This window comes from Heptranchias perlo, chromosome 11, assembly GCF_035084215.1.
Source record: "Heptranchias perlo isolate sHepPer1 chromosome 11, sHepPer1.hap1, whole genome shotgun sequence".
Lineage (NCBI taxonomy): Eukaryota > Metazoa > Chordata > Chondrichthyes > Hexanchiformes > Hexanchidae > Heptranchias > Heptranchias perlo.
In genome coordinates, this window is record NC_090335.1 from 60,458,334 (window position 1) to 60,485,779 (window position 27,446).

At 43.9% G+C, this 27,446-nt stretch overlaps 1 protein-coding gene across 3 annotated transcripts in view; it reads left to right on the forward strand.

Annotated features, from left to right (window-relative positions):
• Window positions 1-27,446, forward strand: part of urb1 (URB1 ribosome biogenesis homolog) — a 95,935-nt gene that overhangs the window by 61,147 nt on the left and 7,342 nt on the right. For 2 of the 3 annotated variants that reach the window (XM_067993171.1, XM_067993170.1), the window contains 7 exons: window positions 11,209-11,369; window positions 19,866-19,977; window positions 23,828-23,934; window positions 24,637-24,780; window positions 24,960-25,069; window positions 25,542-25,697; window positions 26,940-27,181. In XM_067993171.1, coding sequence (XP_067849272.1) covers window positions 11,209-11,369; window positions 19,866-19,977; window positions 23,828-23,934; window positions 24,637-24,780; window positions 24,960-25,069; window positions 25,542-25,697; window positions 26,940-27,181 — 1,032 coding nt within the window. Of the gene's footprint in view, window positions 1-11,208; window positions 11,370-19,865; window positions 19,978-23,827; window positions 23,935-24,636; window positions 24,781-24,959; window positions 25,070-25,541; window positions 25,698-26,716; window positions 26,805-26,939; window positions 27,182-27,446 lie in introns of those variants that run through there. The other variant, XM_067993172.1, reaches the window with a different exon arrangement.

The window sequence follows — 27,446 nt, forward strand, 5'->3', positions numbered from 1 at the left end:
TCGAATGTACTGCTCCTGTCCAAGCGCCAGAGCAGAAGTGGCGGGGGGGCAAGAAAATGGCCCCGTGTGTTCATATCCTTGTCAAATTGGGGGATGTTGATGCTGGAGAATGAATGAAACTCTCTTCAGCATGAAGCACTCCTAGGTCAAATGTAGTGCAGCCAGATGCAGAATAATGCTTGCTTTGCTTTACCTCAACAACATACCTTAGCTTCTACAGTATCAGTGTGAATTTTCTAGTTTTCTTTTGCCCTTGCTAGGAACCCAGATCAATTTATGCTGAATTTTGAGTCAATTTTGTGCTTTGGATTCAAAGGGCCTCCATGTAACATAAAACAGGAGAATGGCTGTCACCTTTGATCTGCTAACAAAATTGTGAGAATAAGCAGCATTAAAATGTATGATTTTGTTAGTGGGTTAGTAATTATGGAAAAAAATCAGTCTTTCTCCAATTTTTTTTGTTAAGTGAGGAACATTACCTCTATACTCTCCAACAAGTGAGTTGAGATGCCAAAACTCATTTTGCACAGATCCCTAACACTGCCACATAATTTATCAAGTATACAACTTGTGTTTTAAATATGGTTTTCCTCACATTCATTTTACTATTTAAAATGTTGATACTAAAAATAAAACCAGTAAGCGCTGAACATTTGTGTTTGTATCTGTACCTGGTGTAATTTGAACCTTATTCCTGTACGATGCAGCCTCTTAATGTTTTCTTTTGAACTCTATCTTACTGTTCCCTTGAACTTGTGCCAGTGGAGTTTTAACATCTGTGTTTAGATAAATGTCTTCTGTTGATATCATAAAGAAACTCCTGTCAAAATGTTGTAAGTCTAGGACTCCAAAGGCCATCATAAATTGATGAGGATATATGCTGGAGGTTATTTGTGGATGTGGACAGCAATGAGACCGTTGAATTTTTAAAAATTTTAACTTGTCATAATTACACTGTTAAAATAGTATGATGAGCTTTCATAATATGAAGCCACTTTTCTGCCCTCCCTACCTAAATAGTCCACAATCTGACCTTCTCACTGTTTGTGCTGGATTTTAAATAAAAATGTGTCATGCTGTCTAGCAGCTGTGATATATAGCTGCTTTGTGACAAGTAGTGACCTTGAAATATGAAACTACATTTGTCTATCATAAATATGTCAGTGAAAGTTTTTTTATAATTTCAGATGCATTTCATTTTTCAAGGTTGTTAAAGGTAACGGTGGTTTTACAACTGTAGTTCAGCGTGAAGTTGTCCTGTTCAAGAACATAATCTCTCTTTTTGGGAGGCACATATTGAATTTTTTTTTAAATCCACAAGATCTTGTTGTCAACTAAATGGCACAAACAAAGGTTAGTTCTCTTCTGTGCAAAGTCTTCCTTCTGTCTCTGTACAATGTGTTTCCACTTTTGTTAACTCGAGAGACAATCTTTACAAATGCACTCTCTCAGCTTAGATCCTAGCCCATCGTAAGCACAAAGCAGGAAATTACAGATGCCTGCAGTGTCCCAATATACAGCCCCTCAGGCGAGGCTTCCCATTGGGAGCATGATTTAGTAAAATGAGCCCTTCTGTGTCAGCTTGGCCCAGTTGGTAGAACTCTCATCTCTTAGTCAGAGATTAATTAAAAGTTCGAAGATTTTTGATTCAAGCATTACTCCAGGATTTGAGTATATAAACTAGGCCGATATTTCAGTGCAGTACTAACAAAGTATTTCATTGTCAAGATGCCATCTTTCAGAAGAGATGTTAAGCCAAGTCCGTTCCACTGGTTTTAAATGGACATTAAAAATTCCATGGCACTACTTGGAAAAAGAGCAGGATGTTCTCCCAGTGTTCTGTCCCACATACCTCTCTCTACGAACCAAGACATTTAGCTAGTTGTTCATCTGTTTATTGGATCTTGCTTTTTGCAAAATGGCTGCTGAGTTCCTCTACATCACAGCAATTATTACATTTCAAAGTAACATAAAGCGCTTTGAGGCATTTCTGAGAGATGCTATAAAAAATGTACGTCATTCACTTTTTTTGTCCCTCTGGATTGCTGCTTGAAGGATAAGAGGTTGTACAAAGAAGACGTGCGAATTGGGCCTTTTACTTCATGCGTGTGTTACGAAGAGTTGTTATCTTCGTAAAAGTCTGTACTATGGAATGGAAAATGTTTCCATTTTGACACCCAGTGTCGGTATTAAGCACACTTGATCAGATTTAGCACCAACCAAATGCAGAGTAATAAGCAAAGCTCCCTTAATTTTGACCTCACCGCTGTGCCTCAATCCCATGTTAAAAGAGCACCTTCTACTGCATCTGTGTGAATTTGTTTAGTCTGGCATCCTGCACACATTATTGGAACTTGTCCAATCAATTGGTGATGCAAAAATCACATGCTTCAGCAAACCCCTAACTTTTATCTCGTTACTTCATCAAGAGCATCTCCCATGTAGAAGTTTGGAACTCTCTTCCACAAATGGCAGCTGATGCTAGCTCAGTTGTTAATTTTAAATCTGAGGTTGATACATTTTTGTTAACCAAAGGTATTAAGGGATATGGGCCTAAGGCAGGTAAATGGAGTTAGGTCACAGATCAGCCATGACCTCATTAAAAGGCGAAAGCTTCAAGGGGCGAAATGGTCTACTCCTGTTCCTATGTGACCCCCTGCACCTGCGCTGCACAAAAACCCAGGAACTAAGATAAGCAAGTTCTTTTTCCGCAGTTTTCAGAATGCTCTCTAAGCTCCTAATGTTGCTTTTATTCAACTTATAGTTTCTACTACATTCTACGAGGCATATTTATTGTTTTCAGTCCTTTGATATGCCTTTTAAATTGTTAATCTGTTTTATCTGTATTCTTCCAATTTGAATTTGTGTGCGAGCTTGACAGAGGCTAACTCCTCTTTTCTGTACTTTCTGTAAAGCAGTTTCAAATGATCTGACAATGATTGCTTGTTTTAGAGCACAGTATCCACTGTTACTTAGGGCTCAATTTTGGCGTCGTGTTTCCGGCGTGTTCCCAGCGGGGTGGCCCCGAAAATCCCGATATCCGGCCACGTGACCGGATCGCGACGAAATCCCGCCCACTTTCAGGTACCACGCTGACGTGCGGGGCTGCGCGCGCAGGCCCCGCTGGTGGGAATCCCGCAGGCAATTAAAGCTAGCGGGGTTCCACTTGAGTGTACTTACCTTGCTTGTTGTGGTCATTTAATGAGCTGAAGCAGCTGTCAAAAGAGGAAGTGTGGGATTTTAGGTTCAAGGCAGTGAGTTTCACACACTGGGGGAAACAGTCCCTCTCCAACCAGGCGTGTTGCAGCCAGCAGCCTGTGGCAGGTGCCAAGGTGCACTCCACGGGGGAGAGCCCTCACCCACGCAGGAGGCCACCGCGTCACATAGGGCAGCCCCTGCCCTCCACCACCCCCCGCCAAGCCAGAGGACAGACCGACACGAAACCGCAGCCCCAGTCCGAGGAACCACCCACCTACCCTGCACAACCCCTCAGACCAACACCTGCCAGATGGGTGGTGCGTTGACATCGTCGGAGGACGAACAGCATGACCAGCCCCAGCAGCCTCGCAGTCCACGCCGTCCGCCTCAGACGTGGGGCCCCCCAACACGGTGCGGTGGCACACCCACCTGCACAGCAGGAGGGAGGGCAACCGCAGAGAGAGATGCGTCGCAGGAGGCACTACCCTCTGCACAGGGTGTACAGAGCGAGGCTCAGCTTCATGGACCTCTCCGAGGAGCAGTGCATACGTCGGCTCAGAGTCAATCGCCAGGTAGTCGCCGACATCTGCAGCCTCCTTAACGACGAGCTGCTCCCTGATGGACCAAGCAGCATCTTCTTACCTGTCGCCGTCAAAGTCACCACTGCCCTCAACTTCTTCGCATCCGGTTCCTTCCAGGGTGCCACCGGGGACATCACCAGGGTCTGTCAGTCCTCTGCACACAAGTGCATAAGGCAGGTCACCGATGGGTTGTTCCGCAGGGCCTCGCACTACATCAACTTCGCCATGGACGAGCGCAGCCAGATGGAGAGGGCGGTTGGATTCCATGCCATGGCCGGCTTCCCACGGGTGCAGGGTGTAATCAACTTCACCCACATCGCAATACGGGCACCTCCGCATGAGCCAGGGCTGTTCATCAACAGGAAGGGGTATCACTCCATGAACGCCCAGCTCATCTATAACCACCGCCAGAGATTCCTTCACGTGTGCGCCAGATACCCCGGCAGCTGCCACGATGCCTTCATCCTCAGGGAGTCCGCCGTCCCGCCCATCCTGCAGGCACCCAACGCCGGCAACGGCTGGCTCCTCGGCAACAAGGGGTATCCCCTACACACGTGGCTCATGACACCTCTGAGGAACCCCATCACCGAGCCGGAGCGTCAGTACAATGACAGCCACACTGCTACCAGGTCTACAATTGAGCAGACCATAGGGCTGCTCAAGATGCGCTTCAGGTGCCTTGATCGTTCTGGGGGAGCACTGCAATACACACCATTCAGAGTGGGACGAATCATAGTTGTCTGCTGTGCCCTGCACAACATGGCCCAACAGAGAGGGGTGCCGCTGGAGGAGGCCCCATCCACACCCGCCACCCACATTGAGGACGGCGAGGGCGAGGAGGAGGAGGACGCGCCAGAGGATAGTGGACGACCCATGCGCCGAACCACGACTCACCGGGATGGTCGCCGGGCCAGGGAGGCACTCATATGTCAACGGTTCTCCTAGAGTCAGACACTGCGAGGCGCTCGCATCTCCTCACCTGCACATGCGAGCGGCCATACCAGCCCCCTCCACTGAAGACTGTTGCCAGTACTCCTGCACCCACAGCAGTGTGCCCAATGGGCGGCAGCAGGTGTTCGCCGTCATGATGGCCTCCACGGAACGCACCTATTGCACAGGCTGCGGAAGAATGGACGAGAGGTGGCAGGAGTGGTGAGAATAGACTATTTAATATCTCGAATGTGACATGATATAAAAAAAAAATGTACAAATTAATAGACACCCTGGTGTATTCCCTTTGTGATTATAAGGCCTTTGCATTTCTTTTCCGGGTACCCCTACGTGGTGCTACCCCTGTGGCTCCAGCAGAGGTAGTGGCAGGTTGCTCGTGTTCTCGCCTTGACCGGGTAGATGCTTTTGGCGGACGGCCCCTGGGTTTCTGTGCCCGTGAGGGCACCTCCACAGACTGCTCCTCCTGCACCGGGGCAGGGGCAGACTCGGCCACCTGGAGAGGAGGCACCATTGCGGGTACTGGTTGAGAGGTGGGCGACGGGTGGGACGTGGGGGCGCCTTGAGAAGCGTCCCCGGTCACCATCATCCCTCTCGTGGCCTCGGCCCACATCACCCCTTCCACCCTGCTGGACGGCAGTTTGGATGGCATGTGTGAGGCCTTGCAAGGCCACCCCTAGTGTATCCGTCAGCCTGTTGATGGCGGCGGAATGTTGCTCACCCTGAATCCGTACAGACGTTGTCAGGGCCTGCAAGGACTCGATCTGGAGCTGTGCGTGACGCTCGAGGGAGGCCAGCCTGTCCTCCACCGCAGACAGTCCCGCACCTACCCGCGACACTGTGTCGCCGGTACCCTCCTGTGCCTGCGCCACCAATGCCCGCATGCAGGAGTTGGACTCCTCCATCGCCTGCGCTATTGTGGACAATGCGCGCGGCACCTCTCCCAGTACCTCAGCAATTAGCTGGTGCCCCTCGACGACTCTCCTTTTCACTGGTGGCCCCCTGGGTTCAGCATCTGGGTCCAGCTGAGCAGAGCCTGGAGATGAGTGCTCTCTCCGTCGCGGACCCTCCGCGGCTGTCCTTGCCACCAGGGTCTGCTCATGCTCACTCGTGCGCGGTGACTCACCAAGTGCTACCCCAACTAGTTGGCGAGGGGGACCCACCGAGGTGCGTGTCTCTGCGCTGGTGGATGGTTGGCTCTGATGTGACGATGCACCCTCAGAGACCACCATGTCCTCTGAGGAATCGCCCTCCTCGATCGCTTCACACACAGACGGCCCTGCAAGAGAACAGAGGGCACTATGAGGCATGTGGACCAACTTTACGGTGCGCCTGATGGCAGGTGATGATACGGTCACTCGCGATCATGGGTGTTGAGTGTCAGCTTTCCCTTACCGGCCGTTTCGGCAGCGACACACTCGCCATCAGCCACCGACAGGCAATGTCGCGTGCGGGCGAGGTCGAGCGCCTCCACCTCGGCGTCGGTGAGCTCCACCACTTGCGGCGGCCCACCTCCGGTGCGTGCCCTTTCGCGATTGTTCTTGCTCCTCTTCTCCTGTGAAGGCAAAACACAGATGTGTGAGTGGGTGCGTATTGCATCGTGAGACGCATCGAGCATCGGTGTGGGTGGGTTGAGCGTGGCGCAGATGGATGGGAGGATGCGTGTGCCACGTGCCCATCCCATTGCATGGGGATTGGGCTGTGTGGTAGTGTTCGGGTGGGGTCAGGGACGGTGGGTACTTGCGTGCACGGCGAGGATGGTGAATGAATGGCTGTGAGGATTGCTGATGGAGCGCAGTGGTGGCTGTGCAGGAGGGGTTGTGATCTGTTTGGCGTGATGGTGGGGACGGGCTGTGGGAGGGTGCGTTGGTGTACTCACCTTGCCAGACCTAGTCAGGTCATTGAAGCGCTTGCGGCACTGCTCCCAAGTCCTTGGGGTGTTGCCCCTGCTGCTCACCTCCGCCGCCACCTCTGCCCATGCCTTCCTGGTGGCGGCGGCAGGGAACTTGCGTCCATCCTCCGGGAAGAGCGTGTCCCTCCTCCTCCTCCTCACGCCCTCCAGCTGCAGCGCTAGGTCGGAAAAACGGGGCGCAGCCTTTCCCCTTGGCTGAGCCATCGTCAGCAACCTAATGATTGCAGCAGGAGGGGCTTTGGGAGACTGCCCCTTTAAGTGGAGCTCCTACATCGCGTTGACGGCACTGCGCATGCGCAGCCGGCCGGCACGCAGCTGGGGAACGGAGAACCCGGAAGCAGGGCTTAATCTGTTCAATTATCCCGCGATCGCGTGGGGGACGCACGCGATTAGCCGTCCGCGTTTTCCACGCTCCCGGAGGACCACCCGCTGGGAACCCGCAGGCCTGCTAAATTCGAGCCCTTAGTCTCTGTTGGTGGTGATCTGCCCTTGTGCTTACATCCAGATCAGTCTATAAAGTAATAAATATCTGAGGCACTCAAGCAATTAGTGGGGGTTTTCCTGTTGCACCAAAGATATCTCCAAAAATATAGTTTGTCTCTTTTTTTAAAAAAAAATCACCCAACCTAGTGATATCCCCTCTCCTCCTCCCCCAAAGAAGAGCTCAATATCTCTAACATAGCCTCTTGGAATCGGTCTCAAATGCATGCAGTGGAGCTCATTACTTTGTGTAATGATTCAGGCTCTTTCACGAGAATATAACATAATTAGAGCAGAATACCAATGCTGGACATTTTTGGTCCCTACCCCTATTGTGCTTATTTTTTTAAACGTTTGGTGCACAACATCGGAGAGGTCTTTGTTTTATTGCTTAAATTCAGTAAGTAATATATTCCTTGGCCTGCTAAAGGCTTCATTGCGCCCTGCCATTCATAGGTTGCAGAGGGGTGTACAAAACAAACTGCCCAATCACACTTTGGTTGCCAACTGATCAGATGGAAGTGAACAGAGAATAAATTGCACAGAGACTGAGAGAACCAAATTTAAATGATAGTCTAGAGACGATGTGAACTGCAATCAATTTCTACTCTGTTTTATTCCAAAGAACTGTTCATTCTTGATCCACGATGTTGAGGTATGAAGACAGTGGGTGCTCCTGTTGCTTCTAAAGCATGTGATTTTCTCCAGACCCAATCAAAATAGCATAAATCCTAATAGTGTACAATGGATGCTCTCAATCTCAGAGTAACAAAACCCCTATTACTACAAAAACAACAACTTACATTTATATAGCACTTTTAATGTAGAAAAACATCTTAAAGTGCTTCACAGAGGCGTAATCAAAAAAAAATGGACTCTGAGCCAAAGGATTAGGCTGGGTGACTAAAAGCTTGGCTAATGAAGTGGGTTTTAAGAAGGAGCTTAAAGGAGAAGAGGGAGGTCGAGGGGTTTAGGGAGCGAATTCCAGAGTGTGGGGCCAAGACGGCTGAAGGCATGACTATCAATGGTGGAACGAAGGGATGTATAAGAGACCAGATTTGGAGCAATAGAGAGTTGTAGACTGGAGGAGGTTACAGAGATAAGGGGAGGAGGCCATGGAGGGAGTTTAAACCTGAAGATGAGAATTTCATTATTTGAGGCATTGGGGGACCAGGAACTAATGTAGGTCAGTGAGAGTGATCGAACGGGATTTAGTGAGGGATAGAATATGGCAGCAGAGTTTTGGATGAGCTGAAGTTTACAGAGGGTGGAAGATGGAAGGCTGGTCAGGAGCACATTGGAATTGTCAAGTCTGAAGATGACAAAGACATAGATGAGAGTTTCAACAGCAGATTTCCTGAGGTAGGGATGGAGGTGATAAATGTTAGAGTTGGAGAAGAGGATATGGGGTCAAAAGGACAGGTTACTGAGGGTATGAACAAGAGAAGTAATTTTACATTTCGCAATCTTTGTAGTACCTTCCTGGATTTCCAACTTTTGCTGAATTATGAGCAATTTTGCGTTTAGGACCTATGCCACTGGGAACTGAGTTGAGGCTTCCAAACTCACTTCACCTACAAACCTTGCATCCAGCAGAGAGAAGACTTTCCTCTCATCAGTCTCAGCTGAACTTGAATCCAGTTACCAGAGGGCATGTTAACTCACCATACCAACCAGTATCTCACTACCTAACAAGTAATCTTGAGTTCTTTCCATGCCAAATATAGGCCCAATTTACACGAATGCAATCAGTTTACCTATTTTATTACACCATGTTGGATAATCCATCTCGAGTAACATAATATCCTGTTTAAATGTAAGGGGTAATTCTACAAGGTGAAGCTCCCAAGAATGGAACTGTGCAAAATTACCTCAATAATTCCATCTTGTCTTAATTTTTTTTAAGTGCTTAGAAAATAACATTCACTACTTTGTAATTTTTTCCAATAATTGCACTCCTGATTACTAGGAGCTGTCTACAGCAAGCTCAGTGCAGTCTTATATCCCTGTCTCCTGCATCAAGTAAATGGCAAACCACATTTATTAGTTCAAAATTGTAATTCAGTGTTGCAACTACAAAGTTAGGAGAAAAATTGGGGACTGTTGGGAGATATCAAGATCATGTTATGAATTGCATGCTGCCTATGTTTGGCTTTGTCAAAATGATTTGTATAGTTTCTAAAGCAATCCATTGTTTAAATCCATCTTATTGCTTTGTTTCATACTCTTGTCTTCCCTTATCAAGATGGCAAATAGCCAAGCTTTACCAAAGTTGTTGTAGAACCAAACACTAGGAAGTACAATGAGAAGAGCTAGAGTTCACTGGCTCCATTTCTAGGAATCCCAGGCATGTGCTTGTGTCGTGCTGCTCAATGACACAATGCTTCACTAGACTGGATAAAATTAAGATCAAAATAAAATGCAGCCACACGCAAGAAAAGCTCTATCATCAATTTTCCCTCCTCTAGCTCAAACGGTCTTGTCTGTTTTAATGAAAGTGTCTATTTGCAAAATAAGATCAATATGTACCGACTAAATAATGTCCATTATGTGCAAAGTCAAATGATTTTGTGATCTTTTAGGTCAAGAGTACAACTTTAAATGGAACTAGCTAATTGTGGAACTTCTTGACTGAGTGCTGTGCACACAAATAATTTTAATAAGAGAGCTATGATTATAAACTGAGTATCAGATTCTGGGGATTGTTTAATACTCCTTAGTTTTATCCTCATTAACATATGGGATGTTAGTATTGTAGAATGGAATGTTTTTGTATCCAGATTCAGCATCAGGTACTTCCAGAACAAGTAAAGCACAGATTCGATGCAGGATGAACTCACTCTACCCTTTCCAAAGTCTGCTTCAACCTAACCCTCAAAAAAAGCGTGCTGCTCCCCATACCTTCTACAGGTCTGCTATTTACATTTCTCACACCACTTCTTGTGGTCCCCCAAATTTAATTTGTCATTATGGGCGGCTTTGTGGATGGTTTTAGTCACTCGGGTGTCTGATGTGCAGAAACCCCATCATCATGCTTAATAGTCTCCAGAACTACTGAGAAATTCACACAAGTAAGAGTTTCTATTGGCCTGATTATAGAGTGCACATTGTCTCTGCATAGGAGCACATCCCATTCACCTAAGATCAAAAAACGTAGCACAGGTTGACAAGAGCCAAGTTTAGGGAACCCCAAATGTACACAAGGTACTGTTAGAGTTTAACCAGCTAAAACGCAAGCTTGCTAGTATAGAGGACTGGTAAAACTTCCTGCTGCTTGTCCAACCAATCCCACTCAACCGAATGGTGTATTGGCTTGCAAGGTTACCTGGAGCCAAATGGGAAAAATACCAGCTCCAAATGATGGGTGTCCTCTTAATGAGCCAGGCTGGCAGGTCAATCAGACTTTCCTGACTCAGCAAGTCTACCACAAAGAGTAGACTTGGTTCCAAGCTTCCATTGCCAGGGTTGTCACCTTGGAGCCGCCTCAACACCAAAGAGAATCTTCTTCTCCCTGTCCTCTAGAGGATAGTCACTTATTGACATTAGACAACTGACAAGGGTGTGTTTGAAACCTTGCTAGATGGACAAAAGGTACCAAGAGCTCCTCATGAGTTACAGAAAACAAGGCAACTCACCATAAAATGTGAGAGTACCTTGTGACCACTTTCTGACCACAGTATGGATCCCATCAAATGATGGCGGTGTGGAGTTTTGGTAGAATCTGCTTTCCTCTCTGCAACCCCTTCAGGATAGACAATGAACTCTAGATATACAAGCACATGTTCTCATATCTGGTCTCCAGTTAGGCCTTACAACAACTGTTCTTTCAGTATTAAGAGAAGGGCAGAGAGAGTGTCCATTATCCCAGCCAGCATTCTTCCCTTGACCAACACCACGTAATTGGTGATTTCGTCTCACTGTTGTTTGTGGCACTTTTCTTGTACAAATTGACTGCCACATTTGCCGACAGAAGAACAGTGAGTGCACTTCAAAGGCATTTTTTGTACATGAAGCACTATGTATTTCCTGAGATGTGTGATAAGATGCTAGTTAAATTAAAATCTTTGTTTGTAATTTTTATCTTTGCAGAGACTGTGGTAGACTGCTACAAGTTTGTGGATGTTAATGCTTTGGGACTAACTGTGGCAGCTCTTAGCAGTTATGATCCTAAAGTAAGAGCTGCTGCCTATCACATCCTGGGCAATTACTACATGCATCTAGAGGGGGCTCGTTTTAGGGAGAAGCGGCAGGTAAGTGGACTGTTCAGAACACAAGTTGCATCAATTTTTTTTTTATTCATTCATGGGATGTGGGCGTCGCTGGCGAGGCCAGCATTTATTGCCCTTGAGAAGGTGGTGGTGAGCCGACTTCTTGAACTGCTGCAGTCCGTGTGGTGGAGGTTCTCCCACAGTGCTGTTAGGACAGGAGTTCCAGGATTTTGACCCAGCGACGATGAAGGAACGGCGATATATTTCCAAGTCAGGATGGTGTGTGACTTGGAGGGGAACGTGCAGGTGGTGTTGTTCCCATGTACCTGCTGCTCTTGTCCTTCTAGGTGGTAGAGGTCGCGGGTTTGGGAGGTGCTGTCGAAGAAGCCTTGGCGAGTTGCTGCAGTGCATCCTGTGGATGGTACACACTGCAGCCACTGTGCTCTGGTGGTGAAGGGAGTGAATGTTTAGGGTGGTGGATGGGGTGCCAATCAAGCGGGCTGCTTTGTCCTGGATGGTGTCGAGCTTCTTGAGTGTTGTTGGAGCTGCACTCATCCAGGCAAGTGGAGAGTATTCCATCACACTCATGACTTGTGCCTTGTAGATGGTGGAAAGGCTTGGGGAGTCAGGAGGTGAGTTACTCGCCGCAGAATACCTAGCTTCTGACCTGCTCTTGGAGCCACAGTATTTATATGGCTGGTCCAGTTAGGTTTCTGGTCAATGGTGACCCCCAGGATGTTGACGGTGGGGGATTTGGCGATGGTAATGCCGTTGAATGTCAAGCGGAGGTGGTTGGACTCTCTCTTGTTGGAGATGATCATTGCCTGGCACTTGTCTGGCGCGAATGTTACTTGCCACTTATCAGCCCAAGCCTGGATGTTGTCCAGGTCTTGCTGCATGCGGGCTCAGACTGCTTCATTATTTGAGGGGTTGCGAATGGAACTGAACACTGTGCAATCATCAGCGAACATCCCCATTTCTGACCTTATGATGGAGGGAAGGTCATTGATGAAGAAGCTGAAGATGGTTGGGCCTAGGACACTGCCCTGAGGAACTCCTGCAGCACTGCCCTGGGGCTGAGATGATTGGCCTCCTACAACCACTACCATCTACCTTTGTGCTAGGTATGACTCCAGCCACTGGAGAGTTTTCCCCCTGATTTCCATTGACTTCAATTTTACTAGGGCTCCTTGGTGCCACACTCGGTCAAATGCTGCCTTGATGTCAAGGGCAGTCACTCTCTTACCTCACCTCAGGAATTCAGCTCTTTTGTCCATGTTTGGACCAAGGCTGTAATGAGGTCTGGAGACGAGTGGTCCTGGCGGAACCCAAACTGAGCATCGGTGATCAGGTTATTGGTAAGTAAGTGCCGCTTGATAGCGCTGTCGACGACACCTTCCATCACTTTGCTGATGATTGAGAGTAGGCTGACGGGGCGGTAATTGGCCGGATTGGATTTGTCCTCCTTTTTGTGGACAGGACATACCTGGGCAATTTTCCACATTGTCGGGTAGATGCCAGTGTTGTAGCTGTACTGGAACAGCTTGGCTAGAGGCACAGCTAGTTCTGGCGCACAAGTCTTCAGCACTACAGCCGGGATGTTGTTGGTGCCCATAGCCTTTGCTGCATCCAGTGCACTCAGCCGTTTCTTGATATCACGTGGAGTGAATCGAATTGACTGAAGACTGGCTTCTGTGATGGTGTGGATATCGGGAGGAGGCCGAGATGGATCATCCACTTGGCACTTCTGGCTGAAGATGGTTGCAAACGCTTCGGCCTTGTCTTTTCCACTCACGTGCTGGGCTCCGCCATCATTGAGGATGGGGATGTTTGCAGAGCTTCCTCCTCCCGTTAGCTGTTTAATTGTCCACCACCATTCACGACTGGATGTGGCAATACTGCAGAGCTTTGATCTAATCCGTTGGTTGTGGAATCGCTTAGCTCTGTCTATAGCACATTGCTTCTGCTGTTTAGCATGCATGTAGTCCCAAGTTGTAGCTTCACCAGATTGGCACCTCATTTTTAGGTATGCTTGGTGCTGCTCCTGGCATGCTCTTCTACACTCCTCATTGAACCAGGGTTGATCCCCTGGCTTGTTGGTAATGGTAGAGTGAGGAATATGCTGGGCCATGAGGTTACAGATTTCAGACTACTGAATGTCCTTCACTGCTTTCAAATGATGTGGAATCTTCCACAATACATCAATCCAGTCCACTGGGTCGTCCTACTTGATTTAGATATTCATGTTCACATAGCAACTGAACTTGTAGGGTTGTCTTCCAAGCCTGGGGGTAAACTGTGGGGTCATATGATTACATCGAGTTACATAGAAACTACAGCACAGAAACAGGCCATTCTGCCCAACTGGCCTATGCCGGCATTTTTGTCCACACGAGCCTCCTCCTTCCCTGCTTCATCTAACCCTATCAGCATACCCTTCCATTCCATTCTCCCTCCTGTGCTTATCTAGCTTCCCCTTAAATGCATCGACACTATTCGCCTCAACTACTCCTTGTGGTGGCGCTTTCCGCATTCTTACCACTCCTTGGGTAAGGAGGTTTCTCCTGAATTCCCTATTGGATTTATTAGCGACTATTTTATATTTACGACCTCTAGTTTTGGACTTCCCCACAAGTGACAATCCCTTTACATTCTCACCTTGATCGCTTCTTAAAAGAAATAATAGAGCTTTACCTGTGAGTTCATAGTTGATATCAACAAATATAAAATTAGGAAAATCAAATGCTAATTGACAAAGTGCCTGCTTCTAAAATGGAGTCAGTGTGGAATTGCTTTTTATTTTACTTTTTGTGATGTGCACACCCCATGTATAGTCACTTTAAAAATATTTTCTCTTTTTCTCTGTCTTATGTGCTTCCCATACCTTGCGCTATCCATGATATCTGCATGACCTTCTCCAAAAGGAGAAACAGAAAGTTGTAAGTCACCTTGATCTGACAGTGACTGGTTTCACAATGTAGTCAGTATCATAGACTAACACTCTATAACAGTTGTGAACCCTCACTCCAGGGCATACGCTTTGCACCATCGAGTTCTTTTCCAATCTTCATCTCTGTCAGTGGCCTCTTTCAGTTCTTAATGCATCTTTCCAGCCTCATTGGTGGTACCTTGTGATGATTTGACCTCTCATATAGTGTAGAGCATGACTACTTGCATGCATGCTGATGTGACAATTAGTTTTTTTTCATTTATCAAGCCCCTTTTTCTGAATTAAATTAAAGCAAGGGAATTGATTGCAGGCCTCAAAATCCATTCTTGCTGTCTTTGAATGTAACTTAGACCACGAAAGGTGAAGAGTGAAAAAACATTCAATGAAAAGTGAAAGTCTTCACGCAGAACAGGATTTGAAGGTGAAAATTAGTTTTAAAAATAGGGACATAGATTTGCTAGACCAAAAAAGACCATCTAGTTCACCTTCTACCATTCTGATTTTCGCATGGTACAGCGATAATGGAGTTGTTGACTAATCACAGTAATCAATCTCTATCAATTAGTCTACAACAGAACAAAACATGACACGAGGAAAACCCCAGTGGTGGAGAGCTTTGGGAACCATGGGTCCAAAGTCACCTGTTCCTCCCGAGTGAATTACACTTACCGCATGTCATGTCTCAAATTACTCGCTGTATCCCAAAATATTATTTTCTGAAAGAAATTTATCTAATTTGCATTTGAATGAATCAATACTAACTGCTTCCTCCATCTCCCTAGGGAGTCTGTTCCATTCTGACCACTCAGATTGACCACTCACTCACTGAAATATTGTTTCCCTGGCTTAGTTTCAATTTACCCCCCTTCAAGCACAGGCCATGTCCTCTGGGTCTATTGTTCTGGACAAGGTGAACTAGCTTGCCAACATTATCTAGTCCCTTTTAGAATTCTAAAAACAACAATCATATCACCTCTCAACCTTCTCTTTTCCAGTAAGAACACGCCCAATTTGCATAATCGCTTTTCATAATCCAGTCCCTCCATCCCTTCAATCATCCTGGTTGCTCTCTTCTGTATACTTTCAATAAGTGCTATATCCTTTTTGTACTGTGGCAACCAGAACTGTACACCGTATTGTAAGAACATAAGAACATAAGAAATTGGAGCAGGAGTAGGCCAAACGGCCCCTCGAGCCTGCTCCGCCATTCAATAAGATCATGGCTGATCTGATCCCAACCACAAATCTAAAGAACACAAGAAGTAGGAGCAGGACCCGGCCACACAGCCCCTGGGCCCTCTCCGCCACCCACAGGGCATTGACCGATCCGAACTCAGCTTCATGTCCAATTTCCTGCCCGCTCCCCATAACCCCTAATTCCCTTCACTTCTAGGAAACTGTCTATTTCTGTTTTAAATTTATCTAATGATGTAGCTTCCACAGCTTCCTGGGGCAGCAAATTCCACAGACCTACCACCCTCTGAGTGAAGAAGTTTCTCCTCATCTCAGTTTTGAAAGAGCAGCCCCTTATTCTAAGATTATGCCCCCTAGTTCTAGTTTCACCCATCTTTGGGAACATCCTTACTGCATCCACCCGATCAAGCCCCTTCACAATCTTATATGTTTCAATAAGATCGCCTCTCATTCTTCTGAACTCCAATGAGTAGAGTCCCAATCTACTCAACCTCTCCTCATATGTCCGCCCCCTCATCCCCGGGATTAACCGAGTGAACCTTCTTTGTACTGCCTCGAGAGCAAGTATGTCTTTTCTTAAGTATGGAGACCAAAACTGTATGCAGTATTCCAGGTGCGGTCTCACCAATACCCTATATAACTGCAGCAATACCTCCCTGTTTTTATATTCTATCCCCCTAGCAATAAAAGCCAACATTCCGTTGGCTTTCTTGATCACCTGCTGCACCTGCATACCAACTTTTTGATTTTCTTGCACTAGGACCCCCAAATCCCTTTGTACTGCAGTACTTTCCAGTCTCTCGCCATTAAGAAAATAACTTGCTCTCTGATTTTTCCTGCCAAAGTGCATAACCTCACATTTTCCAATATTATATTGCATCTGCCAAATCTCCGCCCACTCACCCAGCCTGTCTATGTCCCCCTGCAGGTTTTTTATGTCCTCCTCACTCTCTACTTTCCCTCCCATCTTTGTATCATCTGCAAATTTTGATATGTTGCACTCGGTCCCCTCCTCCAAATCGTTAATATAGATTGTAAAGAGTTGGGGACCCAGCACCGACCCCTGTGGAACACCACTGGTTACTGGTTGCCAGTCCGAAAATGAACCATTTATCCCAACTCTCTGCTTCCTGTTCGATAACCAATCCTCCACCCATGCCAGAATGTTACCCCCAATCCCGTGATTTTTTATCTTAAGTAATAATCTTTTATGTGGCACCTTGTCGAATGCCTTCTGGAAGTCTAAATACACTATGTCCACTGGTTCCCCTTTATCCACCCTGTACGTTATATCCTCAAAGAACTCAAGCAAATTTGTCAGACATGACTTCCCCTTCATAAAGCCATGCTGACTTTGTCCTATTAAATTATGCTTATCTAAATGTTCCGTTACTGTCTCCTTAATAATAGACTCCAAAATTTTACCCACCACAGATGTTAAGCTAACTGGCCTATAATTTCCAGCCTTCTGCCTACTACCCTTTTTAAATAACGGTGTTACATTAGCAGTTTTCCAATCTGCCGGGACCTCTCCTGAGTCCAGGGAATTTTGGAAAACTATCACCAAAGCATCCACAATCCCTACTGCCACTTCCCTCAAGACCCTAGGATGGAAGCCATCAGGTCCAGGGGCTTTATCCGCTTTGAGTCCCATTATTTTACTGAGTACCATCTCCTGAGTGATTTTAATCGTATTTAGCTCCTCCCCCCGTAGAGTCCCCTGTTTGTCCAGTGTTGGGATATTCTTAGTGTCCTCTACTGTAAAGACTGAAACAAAATATTTGTTCAGCATTTTTGCCATCTCCATGTTTCCCACCATTAATTTCCCGGTCTCATCCTCTAAGGGACCTACGTTTGCCTTAGCCACCCTTTTTCTTTTTATATAACTATAGAAACTCTTGCTATCTGTTTTTATATTTTTTGCTAATTTCTTTTCATAATCTATCTTCCCTTTCTTAATCAATCCTTTAGTTACTTTTTGCTGTCTTTTGAAGAATTCCCAATCTTCTATCCTCCCACTAAGTTTGGCTACCTTATATGTCCTTGTTTTTAGTCGGATACTATCCTTGATTTCTTTACTTAGCCACGGATGGCTGTCATTTCTTTTACACCCTTTTTTCCTCAGTGGAATATATTTATTTTGAAAGTTGTAAAATAACTCCCTAAATGAACACCACTGCTCATGTACCGTCTTACCCTTTAATCTATTTTCCCAGTCCACTTTAATCAATTCCGCTCTCATTCCATCATAGTCTCCTTTATTCAAGCTCAGTACGCTTGTTTGAGAATCAACCTTCTCACCCTCTAATTGGATATGGAATTCAACCATGTTGTGGTCGCTCGTTCCAAGGGGATCCTTAACTAGGACATTATTAATTAATCCTGACTCATTACACAGGACCAGGTCCAAGGTTGCCTGCCCCCTAGTAGGATCAGTTACATACTGCTCAAGAAATCCATCCCTGATGCACTCAATGAACTCGTCCTCAAGGCTGCTCTGCCCAATTTGATTTGTCCAGTTAATATGATAATTAAAATCCCCCATAATTATAGCTGTTCCCTTATTACATGCCCCGACTATTTCCTGATTAATACTTCTTCCAGCAGAGTTGCAACTATTAGGAGGCCTATATACTACGCCCACTAATGTTTTTTTCCCCTTATTATTCCTTATCTCCACCCAAACTGTTTCATTATCTTGATGCTTTGTCCCAATATCATTTATCTGTATTACAGTGATTCCTTCCTTTATTAACATAGCCACCCCACCTCCCCTTCCTTCCTGCCTGTCCTTCCTGATTGTTAAATACCCTGGCATATTTAATTCCCAGTCGTTGTCACCCTGCAGCCATGTTTCTGTAATGGCCACAAGATCATACCCATACGTAGTTATTTGTGCCGTTAACTCGTCCATTTTGTTACGAATGCTACGTGCATTCAGATAAAGAACTTTCAAATCTGTTTTGTGACGCTTAGTTCCTGCTTTTTCCTTTTTTAACACTTTACCTATTCCTCCATACCTTCTGTCCCTTCCTGTTATGCTTTCCTCTCTCTCCCTGCTCAGGTTCCCAACCCCCTGCCACTTTAGTTTAAACCCTCCCCAACAGCACTAGCAAACACTCCTCCTAGGACAGCAGTCCCGGCCCTGCCCAGGTGCAGACCGTCCGGTTTGTACTGGTCCCACCTCCCCCAGAACCGTTTCCAGTGTCCCAGGAATTTGAATCCCTCCCCCTTGCACCATTCCTCTAGCCACGTATTCATTTGAAATATCCTCCTATTTCTACTCTGACTCGCACGTGGCACTGGCAGCAATCCTGAGATTACTACCTTTGAGGTCCTATTTTTTAATTTACCTCCTAACTCCCTATATTCTGCTTTTAGGACCTCATCCCCTTTTTTACCTATATCGTTGGTGCCTATGTGCACCACGACAGCTGGCTATTCGCCCTCCCCCTCCAAAATGTTCTGTAGCCGCTCCGAGACGTCCTTGATCCTTGCACCAGGGAGGCAACACACCATCCTGGAGTCTCGGTTGCGGCCGCAGAAACGCCTGTCTATTCCCCTTACAATTGAGTCCCATATCACTATAGCTCTTTCACTCTTTTTCCTCCCAGCCTGTGCAGCAGAGCTACCTGTGGTGCCAGGAAGTTGGCTGCTGCTGCCTTCCCCTGATAAGTCATCCCCCACAACAGCATCCAAAGTGGCATATCTGTTTGAGAGGGGGATGGCCACAGGGGACCCCTGCACTCCCTGCCTGCACCTCTTACTCTTCCTGGTGGTCACCCATTCACTTCCTGCCTGTATACCCTTTACCTGCAGTGTGACCAACTCGCTAAACGTGCTATCCACGAGTTTCTCTGCATCGCGGATGCTCCACAGTGAGTCCACCCGCAGCTCCAGCTCCGAGATACGATCGGTCAGTAGCTGCAGGTGGACACACTTCCCGCACACATGGTCGGCAGGGACACTGGTAGTGTCCATGACTTCCCACATCTTGCAGGAGGAGCGTATCACGAGTGCGAGGTCTGCTGCCATGACTTGCCTTAGCTGAGTTACCCCTTTTAAATTACGTTGAAATTAGAAAATGTGCGGTTGCACGATGATTTACAAAGTGGCAGGATTACCTCACTATTTTGGCTCAACATTGACCTTCTAATACATACCAACCTCTGATTTGCTTTACTTATTGATACCAAGTATTGTTGCGATAGCTTCAATTTATTGTCAATCAGGACCCCCAGATCTCTTTCATTTACCAGGCACATTATTTTCTTTGCATTTAAGTAATTGGACTCATGGTCTTGCATTCAGCCAAGGTCTAGTGTCTAACACTCAAATTTATGTCTTTCAAAATTATAATGATGTGTGAATTCATTTTTCTTTCTGTTGTCTAGCTATTGTATCTATTGGATGTGGTGAAGAATGGGATCCGACAACCTAATGTCAGGTTCACCTTTTGTTTGGCACTTTATATTGCTAAAGTTGCACAACAGATGCTCAAACCAGGTTTGTGAAAATAGTGCTTTCAACTTTCTGTTGTCTGTTACAATATGTGATATTGTATCCATTCTAAGGCAGAAAATGAAATGGTGACTGATATGTATTGATTCAAAATAAAATGTGAAGCACTTTCTGCTTTTAATTTGAGGGAGAGTTTCGGAATGGTATTTGGCATAATCAACATTCTGACTGGTTATGAGAAGATGATAATCTCAGTGTTACTTTCTGGCTCAGAGCACAAGTGTAAGTGAGAAAGAATAACTTATGATGAAGTTAAGTGAAACTGCCAAAAATATTTTACTGTAGAAATTCAGACAATTTTAAAATAAAATTTCTCTTCCAAACCCTTTAATGATTCTTAGTGCTTTTAGAGTCCATACATTTATCAGAAACCCGAGAAGAGGTGCTCATTTGTTTACGGATTTTAAATAACAATCCTCCTGTAACCAGGCTAGGGAGGAAGAATATAGAATCTGTAAGTAGCCAAGAAATGGTACATAATATGACACAAATGGTACTATTAAGTTGTCAGAAAATACTAAATTTGGTTTGATTAGGATCATTCTTTTTAACTTAACATGACTGAAAGAAGTCACTGTGGAGCTCTGATTTATGGAAGCTGAATCAGAAGACTAAATGGTAATGGCTGAAAGAGCTGTCTCATGATTTGCAAATAGTTGGCATTTTTGCATAAAAGAAGTTGGCAGATGTTGGAACAAAGCCTCTTGCCTGAAGGAAAACTGTTTGCTTTCCTGTACAATGTAACAGCACATTTAAATGGCATTTAATTTGTTATCCACGGGGGCTAAATTTAGTAAAACATAAGACAATGCTCACTCAGACAAGTTAGTCTCTGCTTGGTGAGCTCAGCATTTGTGGTGTGGCATAAATGGCAATATTTTTTGTTCCATTGCCTACCGATGGAAGGTTTTAGGTGGTGATGAGAACATAAGAAAATATGGATTAAAAAAGGCCATGTAGCCCATCAAGTCTGCTCCTTCAACAGATCACGTATAATTTGCACTGTCATAAACTCTCTTTTAATCTCCCATGGGAAGTGAATACCTACAGATAAAACTCTGAAATTTTTCCCTGGCCCTGAAGGTAATGACACAGTAATTTTAGATTAGCAATCTAACATCTGCATTGTTGGAACTTTACCACTTGCATTCTACAGATAACCTAAAATCCGAATTAGGGTGATCTGAGTCATTTTTATAGGGTGTTCCTAGTGACGTCACTCAATAACACCCAGCGGCCATGTTGGATTACAAGCAATTAAATGTGTTTCCCTTGATTTATGCTAAGTTGCACTAACTTTGACAGATTACCATTTATAAAATTACATTTATTTATTCATGTTCTTTTAGCTGATTGATGCTGTTTAAAGTCTCGGGCATTGTGCGAGCAGATGCGACTCTGAATCTTGTCCTTTTTTAAAAGTTTGCTGGCTAAGCTTTCAGAACTCCCCCGCCGTGATCCCCCTCCCCTCCCTACCACACACGCATTTTTACTTATTGGTGACGGGTTTCTGGTAAATTCTGAATTATTTTGTGAACAATAAATGTGTTTTGAGGTTGAGCCATGGCTGCCTGGTGCTGTACTTCCGATTACCCCTCATACCCTGAAATGTTACACACCTCCCTGATCCCAGTTTGTTTACAGTATCTTTCTGACTTTATTCCCATTTACTGATTTTTGTTTCCAATTATTACCGGTGATCAAAGTTTTTCACCATCAACCTAACAGTTTCCAATATGGGTGAAAACCCTTACAAGTTAATATCCGCGATTTTAATGTGAAACAGCTAGGGCTGTTTTTAAATTTTAAAAAAATATCCTTATGTTCAATGTGAGTGTTTTATAAAATTTTTAGTGGCTCGGTTATTCTTCAGTCTAACTCACATGCCGCTATCCCGAATCACAGAATAATATTGCCTTTGGTGAAATCTAATTTCCAGCTTCTTTGACAAAAGTTTTTCTAATTGACATTTGATTTGGTTCAAAGCAACTGGCAAAATTTTCAACATTATTATTATAATTCAGCGCAAATCTGATGTCCAAGCGCCACTGTCTTCATTTTTAAAGGCAAGGTTTGAAATCTGCAACAAAATGAGAGCTCACACTGCCTGAGACTCAGTCCCTGGTATCCTTCTATTAAAATCTGCCACTTGGTAACATAGTTTATACAATCCAGACAAATGGTGCATTGCTTTGATTATGAAAATCAAGGCCTAACAGACTAAATTAAATTTAATTGCTGTTTCGTAAAAGTAACAATTTATATTTTATGAGGACGATCTGTAAATAAATTAAACTTCTTTGAGAAATATTACCTGGGAGATTCTGCCTTCATTCCCTCACTGAGCATTGTCATAGGTACAGTCCTGCACTACTGAACCACTTAAAGACACGATACATCTCGTTACTAGAGCAGCGTTGAGGAGACAAAGTCAACTATTTTCCTGCATTGTTGAATTGTTATGTTAAAAATATATTTCTAACAACTGCGATCTTTTGTCAAGTGCTTTGGGTTTAAATTTTATTGCAGTAAACTCTTTCCTGCCAGTCCCCATTCTCCAGTTAGGTGTGTGTATAGTGATCATCAGCAGGTTGACCCTGAATTGGTGAGCTTGACCTGAAAGTGAGATGTCAGTGGTGGAAAGGACACAGGAGCTCTCACCTCAAAAGATACCAAACTCGAAACTGCTGCAGTTTGACAGACAGTGTCTCAGAATTACCTTTGTTCCAAAAGTGACGGAAATAATTGAAGTGTTACCCTGGTTTTTATTAATTTTTGTGTATTAAGGACGGAATGACACTGCTCGATGAGAGAGGGGAAAGATACACACAAATACATAATATCCAAATGCAATCTGCTGCAACCGTCCAAGACGCGGTAGTTTTAGAATTTAAGGGAAGAACCGATGGTTACTTTGGGAAGTTCCCTGTGCTATGGCCTGACACATACCTTCGCTCAATCACTCAATCAACATGCTTTTACTCCATCATGGCGTATCACGTGACCTCTGACATGTATTAGGAACGCCCTATAGCAGTGGTTTCGTAGCTCCTATGCCACGTTAAAAAAAATCCGCATTTGAATCAAAAATTCCTAACAAGGTGGTTTTTTAAAGTATGCATATAGTATAATGAATATGTCGTAAGAAACATAAACCATTTGAACAATGTGTAATTTGACACAAAGTTATTGTTATAGCGAGGTCTTATGACTAGGGTTCAGTATCCCAGTAAAACGTTGCTCCACAGGTAGATATATAACTGCGTCAAGTTGCCAATTCCAGTTTGCCTCTATGATCTGGAATTCCTAGTCCAAGCGTAAAATGTTCCCAATTCTGTTTTTTTTTGTTACCACGCCAGATGCAATTAATCACTCACAAATGTCACTAGAAAATGAAAGTTGGCAATGTGTTTTGGGAGTCGAATCAACTTTGTGTAAACAGGCGCACCGAATTTCTCTGATCGCCTATGGTGGCCCTTGGCCCTTCACCTAGGTTTCAACATTTTTTTTAAAATTCTAAAATTAAAATAAAGCGAAGGAGACTCTTCTGTTCATATATGTTTACCAGCTTTAAAAAACAATTTTATTAAGGCAAGTTTAATGGGTGAATTACTTTTTTAAAATACAACAAAAATGTGTTTGAAACTTAGACAAAGCTTAATTTTCCAAAAATGAAAGAGTTGTTATTGACTAAAGACTGCTCAGTTTGTAATTGGGGATCAAAGATCAAATCTAAATGTAAATACCCAAGTGTTAAGTTAAAAGCTAACCTTTAAATGTGTGACGTAAGTTTTCCTTGTTGAAATAAATTTGTGCTTTTCCCACTTCCCTGTAGAGGAGCACATGTACATGAAGATTAATAGTTTCCTTCTGGCACATCAGTATTTGGACTTAAAGAAAGTGCCTGGGTTTTTCAAGCTTTTCTACAGCTTTGACATGGAGGTAAAATTATTTTCCTTTTTAATTATGTTCAGCTCTTGATGATGAAAGATCAATGTAGATGTCATTTTTGCCAGACATTTGGAAAAATTAACTGTTTCTTCAGTAAGTAAATGCATTATGTAGTATGGTACTGAGCCATGTCGATCAAGAAAGTCTCTGATTCAATTCCTCGTGTGTTGAGTTAGTCAGTCACAGCCGTGACATTGGGGAGGGTGTGTGTGTGTGTGTGTTGGAGCCTTGGTTTAATGAAAGGAAAATCCTGGGCAGTGTAATCACTCATGGTCACAATCCATCTGGAATTGCATGTGTAGATATGGACATTGGATGTGAAGAGGTTTGAGCTTGGTAGTGATGTTCCCATGGGAAATTCATCCACCAAAATTTATTGTCCAGGCTTTCACGTGAAGAATGACTTCCAAGGACAATTACCATTGCCCATGGAACCATACAGCAACATAAGGTACTGCCTTCAAGAGAGAAGGGTTATGGGGAGGAAATTAATGATTAAAAAAAAATAAGAACAATCATCAAATATTGGCCAAATCTCAATGTAGAAGGTTCCAATTTCAGTGCAGGATCCTTCTGTGGGGCAGTTAGCACTGGAACAGGCACAATGAGCTCCTTCTGTACCAAAATTTCCTTGGTGGAAAGAGCATCTTATTGCATCTTTTTTCATATTTCATCCTTCATTTTGTTTTTCAGCACAAGGCTGAACGTGGATGGATTCTTGAGCTCCTTGTCAATAGTTTAAAGGATAAACACTGCTACGAGCTTTGCGACCATCAGAAAATCATCCATGTTCTCCTAGCCTTTTTTAGCAGCCCATTGTGTGATGAGACAGCAGAGGTAGGATTCAGTTTCCACTTTGAAGCAATGCTAAAATGGCAGTAAAATCAACTATCTGACTCCATAGTGCACTTCAGTAGGAGGAGTGAAACTCTAGCAACATTGAATATTATAGTTTGTTTGGGTTTTAAATTTTTCTGTTTTCAAATCATTTTAATATTTTTTGATTCAATTTTAAGAATCAGATTATTCAAATTCTATTACGTGCTGCACACATTACGAAAGCAGGATATCAGCTGATCAGAGACCACAACCTACTGACCTGGATATTGCATATCTTACAGAGAAGGTATGTTCACAACTGTATGATAACAGCAAGCAGCTTTCCTTTGAACTAATTGAAGATGTTTTTCATTCATTTAAATGAGTCATTTATTGCCAAGCTATAATATGCTGAACTACATTTTTTAAAGTCTTTTAAATGTTGTGCATGATCACTGTGCAAATCTTTGTTGCAATTTTATATCATTATTTGTAATGGAAAGGAAGCCTTTCACTCAGGTCAAGCATGGTTATATAGCACACTGCAAAACAGCTATGAGAGCACAACATAATTCCCATAATATACTTTTTGAACATTCTAAGATGTTTTGAGAATTCCATAAGAAAGTATCCTTATGGAGTGTGATTTACCTCTTACACATTCATGCTTTCATATTGCTTTGTTATACCGTTTTATCAAGTACTATCTAGTTTTCATTTGTAAAGTATAGATAATTGTCTATTGAATATAATTGGAACTGATTTGGATTTTTTTCCAGGGTTTTAGAAAGCAGACTGATCTCTGATTTAATCTCACTGCTGCACACCTTGTGGCTCACCAACCTAGGAAACAAAGAAAAGACTCAGAAGTTTCTACCTCTTCTGTTTATAAATGAATTTCTGTATGTTCTGACTGTTTTGATACGACACATTTGGTAAGAGATGTATATTGCTTAACGGCATTTTGTAGGAAGCTTATTCTTATTAATATACTTGCATTTACTTAGCACCTCTCGTGTGAAACTCATCAAAGCATTGCTGTTAATGCAGACGAGCATGGCAGCCGTTCTGCAGCAGCAAAGTCCAAGAAAATAACCATGCAATGAATGAACAGTCAGCCTGTTTTTAGGTGATATCATAGAATGATACAGCACAGAAGGAGACCAGTTGGCCTATCATGCCTGTGCCAGCTCTTTGGAAGAGCTGTCTAATTAGTCCCACACTCCTGCTCTTTCTCCATAGCCCTGCAAATTTTTCCCCTTCAAGTATTTATCCAAATCCTTTATGAAAGTTGCAATTGAATCTGCTTCCACCACCCTTTCAGGCAGCACATTCCAGATCATAACAACTCGCTGCGTCATTTTTTTTTCCTCATGTCGCCTTTGGTTCATTTGCCATTACCTTAAATCTGTGTCCTCTGGTTACTGACCCTTCTGCCACTAGAAACAGTTTCTCCTTATTCACTCTATCAAAATCCTTCATGCTTCTAAATACGTCTATTAAATCTCCCCTTAACCTTCTCTGCTCTAAGGAAAACAAGCCCAGCTTTTTCAGTTCCTCCACGTAACTGAAGTCCCTCATCCCTGCTGCCATTCTAGTAAATCTCTCCTGCACCCTTTCTAAGGCCTTAACATCCTTCCTAAAGTGTGATATTGACTGAGGGATGGATGTTGTCCCAAATATCCAGAGAATTCCCTGCTGTTCTTTGAATAATGTCACGGGATCTTCAATATCCACCCAGAATGGGAATTTGGTCTAACATCACATCTGAAGGACAGCATCTCCAACAGTTTAGAACTCTTTCAGTACTGCATTGGCATGTAGCTGAGATTATGTGCTGAAGCCCTGGTGTGGGTCTGCCTCATTGGGAAGAGTAAAACTAACTGAGCCAAGCTGACACACACATTCTGTGCTGAAGGATGACTAGGTGGCATAATGGGTTGTGTTTTTTCAGATGGCATGACACCGGTTCACACCCAAGTGATGCAACAGAACATTCCAGTCTCGGGCAAATCCTCGGGGCAAAATCATGACCAGACACCATGCACCACCTCACAAGGAGGACAGAGAAATCAGTAGAGCAGTCAGTCATCTTCACTTAATAGGCTTTTTTTAAAAATATAAAATAACATTGTGGTTAAAATATTCCCTGAAGTGATTTCCTTTTTTTTTGTCAGGATAAAGATGGACATCAGAATATTTGCAGAATTTTTGTACACCTTGAGTTCTGTTTTACACCATCGTTCTGGTGCTTTTGATGACTACAAGGAAATGGGATGGTTTACTATAAATGAAAGAGTTCTGTCTCACACAGAGGCCTTGTTACTGTTACATAAGTGGAGTATTGTGGGAAAGGAGTCCCATATACAGGAGCTCTTGCAAACTCTGGCCCATAAACACAATGTTAAGGAATTGCTAAGTAAGTTTTTCCTTTTCCCTTTGTTTTTAACCAATCTATTTTAATATTGAAATATTTTACTTTAGAATTATTCACAGGTGTATTAAACTATGGTCTTCAAATAAATTGTGTTTTGATTTCTCTCTGAAGGTCAGATTTAAAAAGTCTGCTGCTTCTCAGAAGTCAGACATTCTATTTGAAATGAAGTCATTAATCTGTTGATTTGGATATAAATAGCTCTATATAGCACTCTATATTTTTTCTGGTATTATGTTAGTAGTGGTGT